This window comes from Tursiops truncatus, chromosome 20, assembly GCF_011762595.2.
Source record: "Tursiops truncatus isolate mTurTru1 chromosome 20, mTurTru1.mat.Y, whole genome shotgun sequence".
In the NCBI taxonomy this organism is placed as follows: Eukaryota; Metazoa; Chordata; class Mammalia; order Artiodactyla; family Delphinidae; genus Tursiops; species Tursiops truncatus.
In genome coordinates this window covers 20,318,312-20,326,770 of record NC_047053.1, presented here as the reverse complement: position 1 = coordinate 20,326,770, position 8,459 = coordinate 20,318,312, and the positions used below count along the sequence as shown (strand labels likewise).

At 49.2% G+C, this 8,459-nt stretch overlaps 1 protein-coding gene across 1 annotated transcript; it reads right to left on the bottom strand.

Annotated features, from left to right (window-relative positions):
• Positions 1-694: 694 nt before the first annotated feature.
• Positions 695-1,628, bottom strand: LOC101328460 (elongation factor 1-delta-like). Its single transcript, XM_019945278.3, is given in 1 exon segment — positions 695-1,628. A coding segment is annotated over 1 exon segment (846 nt). The 5' UTR covers positions 1,596-1,628; the 3' UTR covers positions 695-749.
• Between the last annotated feature and the right edge of the window lie 6,831 nt (positions 1,629-8,459).

The window sequence follows — 8,459 nt, the reverse complement described above, 5'->3', positions numbered from 1 at the left end:
CAGCAGCTCTGTCAAGTCCCGGCCCTGACATCTGGAGCCAGCCCTGCCTGATCCCTGCCCTTCCCACCTGTCTGATTTCCTCCCTGACTTTTCCCTGTCCAGAGTTCCCTGCCCCACCTTACCCCAGAGGAAACCCAGTATCAGTGTTACTGCCTCCTGCCGTGCGGGTGTGTCTGTGGCCTCCAGGGCTACTGTTCCCCGGGACTCCCAGGCTGTCCCTTCAGATGGGAGCAGGGAGCCTGCATGTTTGAGAGGAGTGCTAAGATGAGCCAAGCACCGGGCCAGTAGTCGTGCTAACAACCACTACAGCAAACATTTGATGCGTGTGCCACGCGTGTCAGGCACTCCTTTTAGCACTTTTTAATGTAACATCCCTATCTCACCCATAACAACCCTAGGCGGTAGATACTGTTTCTAGCCTGGTGTAACAGACAAGGAGACTGAAGCTCACAGAGGTCAAATGACTTGCCCAAGGTCACACAACCTGCAAGTAGCCAAGCTGAGATATGAATCCAAGCATCTGATACCAAAGTCCAACGATGTACCACTCTGCTAAAGCATATGCTAGTTCATTTATCCTTACACTGACCTCATGTACAGATGGGGAAACTAAGGTCTTAAGAAGATAAGTGACTCATTCTAGGTCATGTAGCTAGTGAGTGGCTGAGCCAAGATTTGTTTTCTTGTTTTTTTGGAATCTCAGTCTTTATTGGCTGCAAGGCTTCACACGCTCAGGCCAATGCCAGGGCTCAGATCTTGTTGAAAGCAGCAGTGTCAACGCTCTGCACATGCTCCTCGAACTTGGTGATCTCCTCTTCCAGCAGGTCCGTGCCCACCTTGTCGTCCTCCACCACACACTGGATCTGCAGCTTGTGGGTGCCGTAGCCCACGGGCCCCAGCTTGGAGGCCCCCCCACCCCAGGTCAGCCCATCCAGCTGGATGGAGCACATGCAGGCCTCCAGCTGGGCCATGTCCGTCTCGTCATCCCAAGGCTTGATGTCCAGGAGAATGGAGGACTTGGCCACCAGGGCAGGCTTCTTGACCTTCTTCTCAGCGTACTGCTGCTGCCTTTCCTCCCGCAGCCAGGCAGCCTCCTGGTCCTCCTCCTCATCGCTGCCGAGCAGGTCAATGTCATCGTCCTCGTCCTCTGTGACGGTGACCGCCTTCCGGGTGGGGCGCTCCACTTGGCGCACGGGAGACACATGCTGGGTCTGCGGAGCTGTGGCCGGGTGGGTGGGCGAGCTTTTCTCTAGTGCACTCAGCCAGGCCTCCAGCTTGCAGACAGCCTGCTACAGATCCTGCATCACCCCTCGCAGGCTCTGGTTCTCCACTTCCAGGCTGGCGATCCGGATGACAAGCTCACTGTGGTCTCCACCGGGCCCACTGGAGGCCGCAGGGCCTGAGCTTCCAGCCAGGGACTTATGGATGTTTTCTCTGGCTCTTGTGACGTCACGGAGGATCACGCTGGCGCCATTCTCCTGGTGTGAGGAGCCAGCCATGGACCCGTTCATCTGCTCATAGAATTTCCTTTCTGCATCATCATATTTGAACTTGTCAAACCAGATCTTCTCGTGCACTAGAAAGTTTGTGGCCATTTTCACACCAGCCAAGGACACAGCGACCAATGAGGAGGGCTCGGCGTACGCAACGGCAGAGGAAAGAGCCTGAGCCAAGATTTGAATCCAAGACATTCTAATTCAGAATCGATGTCCTTTGTACCACCTTCCCTGAGACTGATGGGTGAGCTGACATTCTAGACACCCTTATGAAGGGAGGGATGAAAGAGACCCACTTGCAGACCCAAGGAGACTCAACCTGTGTGCTGGGTGGGGTGGGGGCCCCAGGGAGCCCTGGATGATGATGGATCCAGGGTCTGGAATTTCTTGAGCATGAATGTCAGCATATGTGTCCGTGATATGGATTCAATCTAATGCCACCCTCATTCAGAGATTCAGAAGAACTGACAAAGGAGAGAAACAGAAGCACTTCCTCTCTGAGCTGTTGCTTACCAATGAGCTTTTATCTCCAAGTAGCAGAATAATCATAACCCATAGCTCCTGCGTGTGGCTGATTAGCTTTGCTGCAAGTTTCATTTGATTACAACACGAAAGTCTGTCCCTGACTTTGGTTGCAGCTATATGGCTGCTTGCTTACAACTGAAAAAGAGAGGTAGAGGCACCAGTAGGACCCAGGAGCATCAGATAATGAGGTTGGTGCTTTAAGAGCATGTTCATCAACAAAGACCATTTGTGTGGCCCCATCCAGTGTGCAGAGCCACTCTGTATGTCATCTTAATGGGTCATCACAGCAACCTGGGGCTTTCTTCCCATGGGGTAGTGGCCAATAGTTTCAGCCATTCACAAGGGTGGGGAGGAAGGGGAATAGGATGGAGACAGTGTTTGGTTTATATAAAAACTGCGAATGTGTGGATTGCAGGGTGTGTATTTCATTTTTAAGACAAATTAAAAACCTAATCTTGTCTTGTGCTTGAACCTGAATAGTACTAATCTTATTTATGTTATTTTTGAGTGCTTGCTATGTGCTGGGCACCATGCCATGTGTTTACTCAACAGAGCAACTTTATCCAGTGGGGAAAAATACTAACCTCATTTTACCGGTGAGGAAAGGGAGGCTGGGACAGGTGGAGTGAACTGCCCCGGAGGTACAGCTGGTAAGGGAAGGAGCTAGGATGTGAAGTCAGGGAGTGTGATTCCAGAGCCTGTACCTTTCTTGCTGGGCTGTTCTGCAGGAGAGTGTCTCTCAGGGACCCTGACTTCCCACAAAGAGCCCGGTGGGCAGTGGGAATGCAGGGTCCTCTGGCAGGAGGGTCCTCTGACCCTCTAACCTGCACCTTCCTCATCTCTAAAGGAACGTTTCGTGATCCATCTCACAGGTGATTGTGGGGTAACTCCTTGCTAGCTATGAAGCACTGTTTACCTGTTCGTGGATAGGAGGCAGTGGTGAGCAGGGCAGAGGGAAATCCTTCCAAGAAGAGACAGATTTGGACAAGAGGGTACAGGTGGCCTGAGACCTGTGGCCCAGGTTTGGGACCTTAGCATATGCTTTTCCCTCTGCTGGGAATGCCCTCCCCTCCCCCCTCTTCTCATGACTGGGTTTTTAAAACTTTCAGCTGTCAGCTTAAATGTCCTCTTTTCAGAGAGACGTTCTCCCTTCCCACCCCTGGTAGACTGGCCTGAGTCCCTACCTCGGCCAGCCCTGGGAGCTTTCCCTGACTCCTCCACTTCATCCCAAACCTCCCTACAATATCCAGCCCTACCTGTGTATGAATTATTCAGGGAGAAGCTGAGGACTCATTATGGGGACAAATATTCCAGCAAAAGCCATCTGGCTGGAGAAGAGAGAGAGTGGGGTGGCATTTATTGTCAGGAAGCAATTTCTCATGGTAATTAAATTCTCACACGTGTGTGTGTGTGTGTGTGTGTGTGTGTGTGTGTTTTGTGTGTGTGTGTGTGTGTGTGTGTGTGTGTGTGTGTTGGGGAGATGTGTTTAATCACTGTCCCCCTCCCAGGGTCTAATCTAGCCTGTGTCATACCAAAGTCCTGGGTCTAAATAGCACCACCCTTCCCCTGACTTGGGGGAGGAGGGGTGGTGTCGGTTCATGTTTTTGATTAAAGAAAAAAAAAAAGAATCAGAGCCTCAGTGAGGTTTCATGAGAAATGGTGGGAGCAGCAGGGTTGAGGGGAGCTGATTATGTAGATGTGTTTAAGCTCTCACCCAGGGATGGATGGCTTCCATAATCCCACCGGGGGCTGAGACCCCGGCCGTGTTTGCTGGCTCAGATGCAGCTGGGGCCATTTCTCAAGTTCATGGAGGAAGGGGATGAGCAGGTGCACAGGAGGAGGGGCTGCCTGTCAGGTGAGGGTCCTGAGGGGTGGGGAAGAGTTGTGGAGGAGCCCTTTCTCTTCTGCAGCACGTACTCAGCCTCTGTCCCCACAGGTGTGTCTGCCTCTGGGCGACACTTTGTTGCACAAATGCTAACCCGGCCTCTGCTACAGACGTGCTGTGTAGCCCTGAGCTAGTCCTCTGGTCTTTCTGCTCTTGTGTTTTCAGTCTGTAAAATCGGGTGAAGCTTTGGAGATAGATGGTGGTGATAGTTGTACAGTAATGCAAATGTATGTTATGTATATTTTAACACACACACACAAATTCTAAAAGAAAAATCAGGTGAATCTGTAGTTTCCTTCTGGTCTTAATGTTCTCTGGATTGATGATCCTGGATTCAAAGAAATGTCAAAGGGCTTATCATTATTCCAAGAACAGGCTGTGTGACCTCAGCTAAGTCTGTTTCCCTCTCTGATTCCACTTCCTTTGGTGGTGGCAGAATCGCTTCTCCAGACCTGGCCAGTTGCTTCCCCTCACTCCTTAAGTTTCCTGCCATGTCTCTGAAGTTTGCCCCCTCTCCAGAGCCTGGACACCCCCTGTCTTTGGATCTCCCAGCATCACTCGTCTCAGCCTCTGGTGGCTTTTTGTAGAGGCTGAGGGGGACCTCTGCTTGGCTATTGAATGAGCCATTGAGAATTTCATGGATAATTCAGGAACACAAGTCAAACAGGAGGCTGGAAGCTCTGGATTTATGAAGAAAAATGAGTCAAACTTGGCAATTTATGAGCAGCTCAGAATAGCAGCATGGTGGTGGGTGGGGAAGGCTGGAGGACTGCTCTGAAGGGTTGGGGGCACAGTTGGGGGAGGCAGATGTGCTAGTGGGGCTGGAGAGAGCATAGGGAGCCTGGGCCTTAGCACCCAGACCACTAGCTTTGTGGGAAGTTGTCTGTGCCCTGGACAAATGGACAAGTGTTGTCCAGTGAGGGGGCAGGGACTCCTCAGGCATCAGAGGGAGGGTCCAGGCCACAAATCCTAATTTGGTCTCCCTGTGGCCTGGCCTTGGCTGGGTACCCAAGAGAAGAGAGGTGAAGGCAGAGAGGGGGCACATTCTCCAGCCTTGGGAGGTACACGGCCAGAATGGAGAGGCTTAGCTGGCCTTCAAGGGGGAGAGAGAGGGAGAGAGAGAGAGAGAGAGAGACCCTCACTTGTCCAAGAGGCTTCTTTTTGAGGTTTTTCCAGTCTTCCAGGTGGGGCCCACAGTCTGAAGGTGGTGAGATACTTCACATAAATCCAATCCTAGCAGCCCAGAGGGTCATCCCAAAGGCCACCCCAAGGTCAAAGCCCCTGAAATTTTATGGGTCCCAGTAGAGGTGGGGTGGGGTGGGAATCTGACTGGTTTTGCTCCCATGGCTGACAAGTAATGTCTTGTCCCTGTCACCTCCCCAGCATGGTTCCTCCTGGATAGTTCCACCTTCTATCCAGTTTCCTCCACTTGGGATGGACTCCAAGCATTGCATTCACAGGTACAAGGTCTAATAAAAATGGCTTATGTCTGAGGATCAGGGATGGAGAGAGTAGGGATGAGCCCCAAGTAGACACGGCTTGTCTCGGTGTCATGGAAAAAGTTCACATCACCCGTTAGGGCTCAATTGCGTCATCTGAAAAATGGGAATGGCTTTCCCTTCCATCAACCCCTCTCATATACTTACTCATACAGCTCATAAACTGTGATATGACTGAAATAAAATTATGAATGAATATGTGTTTGTAATCCTCTAAGGTGTTGTATTGAGGTGGTAGATTCTTTTATTAATTTCCCATGGGAATCAACCTCAATCACCTCTCCTTCTTGGGCTTTCGATTCCCCATGTCTGAAATGAAGAGATTAGACCAAGTCAACTCTCAGTCTCTTCCAACTTGAACAACATCTAATCCTATAACTATCTTGGTATCTCAGTTCCTGATCAACACATTCCTAGTTGAGGGTGGGGATTTAGGGTCCAGAGCTTGGAGGAGGCAGGGTTTTGTTCAAACAACCACTTAATAAAATGATTTCTAGGTAGGGGGCCTTACTGCTTTCTCTTAATCTCTTCCAAGGCCCTACTGAAGATATGACTAGATGTGTGCATTCTTCTGACTTAGATGGGTGGGACTGTCCCTTAGAATGTATTAGAAAAATTTCCCCAAAACTCAGGTTATACAATGTGGAACATTCCCATTTTAAGAACCAAAGGACGTGGAATGTCAAGGGGCTTAAAGGCTCCTGAGGTAAGGGTGAAGATGCACCGTTGACTTGGGAATCATTATTTAGGGTCAACAAATAGTTATTGAGCTCATACTGTGTACCAAATGCCGTTCCAGGTGCTTTCATATTCATTTTTCTATTTGGTTCCATAATAATCATGGGAGGAAGGCAGTGTTATTGTCTTTTGGTAGATGAGGAAGCTGAAGCTCAGAGAAGTAGAGGAGCTGTCCAAGGTCACAGAGCTGGGAGTGGTGGAGCTGGGACACAAGTCCAGGTCTATCTGATCTCAGAGTCAGAGCTTCCCCTGGAAAGTGACTTCTTATTCCAGGGTCACTTTTATGTCCATTAAAGCCACAATGTCATCTCACCATTGGTCTGTACTGATTTCTCTTTGATTATGGTGATATTTTCCTGTTTCTTCATATGTCTAGTACTTTTGGATTATATCCTAGACATTGTGAATGATATATTGGAGAGACTTTGGATTCTACTATATTCCTCTAAAGAGTGCTGATTTTTTGTTTTTAATTTGGCTGAACTCACACTTCCAACTTTTATCTCCTCTCTGGTGGGCAGCAGCTGAAATCTCACTTCAGTTCTGGTAATCTTAGCTGGGCTGTTTGGAGTCTTCCCTGTGCATATATGTTGAAGGATCAGCCAGAGATTTGGGTAGAGTTTATATATAGATGTTAGAGCTTAATCTCTGTGGCTCTCTCCTTTCTGGAATTTCTGCCATCACTTTCAGCTGCTGTGTTCATCCACACTTTCTCTCTGATTCTTCAAGCCACTAAGGCTGCAGGTTTCCTAAAAATTGAACTATCCTGTAGGACACTGACTGTGGTCTTCCCTCAGGAGGAATCCTTTAAAAACATGAAATACACCCATTGTCCTTCTTCCAAGTGTCAATTACTCTCTGCTTTCTTCCTGCTTTTTGTTTTACCAGTGTCTTTAGGTAGTTTTAAAATATTTTATCCAGAGTTTATAGGTATTTTAAAAAAAATATTTATTTACTTGGATGCACTGGGTCTTAGTTGCAGCAGGTGGGCTCCTTAGTCGTGGCATGCAAACTCTCAGCTGCAGCACCAGGGAAGTCCTCTGAGTTTATAGTTGTTATGTGTGGGAGGACAGGTCTGACAGGAGCCACTTGACCATCACTGGAAGTTTTGTTCTCCTTTTGAGCACGAGGTTCCTCTTACGGCTCTTACTAGACAGGGTCTGTTCTTAAAGCTGTGCCAGGCCTAGTAGTTTCTAGGAATCTGGTATTTAACTCACAGTAGTAAGTATTTATGTGTTGTCACTGGCTTTTGGAAATGTGCAGCTGTGTTCATGACAGACTTCTGGGTGGCTTTGCATCACGTGCGTGTTCCCTTCAATATCACCTCTCTTGGGAAGGATCACTTCTAGACTGCAAAGGGCATCCAACCTCAGGTCTCCCTTCCAGGTGCCATCATGCAGGGAGGTGGAGGGGCAGGCTTTGTCCTTCTCAGAAGCACCCTTTTGGCAGTCTCCACTGGGAGGACAAGAGGGGTCAGGAGGGAGAAGGAGACAGACTCTCCAACTCACCAATGTCATCCAAGTATGTATCTCTTTAAACTCTGCCTTAGGGAGTTTGTCAGATGGCCACCACCTGTCCAGGCTCCTCCAGACACCTTCTGGAGCTGCAGGTGTGTGCCAAGGGCTGGAGAAAATTGGCTCTTTCCCTAAGTTCCTTTTCTCTTTTGTTGGCGATATCAGAAAGGCCAGAGCATCATGGCAAAATCCATGTTTTTTTAAATTTTTATTTATTTATTTGTTTTTGGCTGTGTTAGGTCTTCGTATCTGTGTGTGGGCTTTCTCTAGTTGCGGCGAGCAGGGGCCACTCACTATCGCGGCCTCTCTTGTTGCGGAGCACAGGCTCCAGACGTGCAGGCTCAGTAGTTGTGGCTCACGGGCCTCGTTGCTCTGCGGCATGTGGGATCTTCCCAGACCAGGGCTCGAGCCCGTGTTCCCTGCATTGGCAGGCAGATTCTCAACCACTGAGCCACCAGGGAAGCCCCCCATGTGTTTTAAAAAATGTTCCTTCTTTGTAGAGGGGTTGTTTTTCTCTCCCTTTTCATCTTAAAAAAATCTTGTGTGTTAGAGAGGTGAAGCCAGAAAGAGAATGTCCCTCTGATGGCTGAGAATTATTGTTTTAAAGGCTTTATTTAAGCCGCTCTTAACAAAACTCAAACATCTGGCTTGTGGTGCCTGAGTGCCAACTTTCAGCTTGAACGGAATGCATGAAGATGGCAGGCACCCAGGATGGAGGGAAGGAGGGCAAAGCCCGCTGTGGCGTTCTTGGCTGTCGTTGTTGTCATGGCCATCATGGCCACTGTCTGTGCTGTGCCTTCTC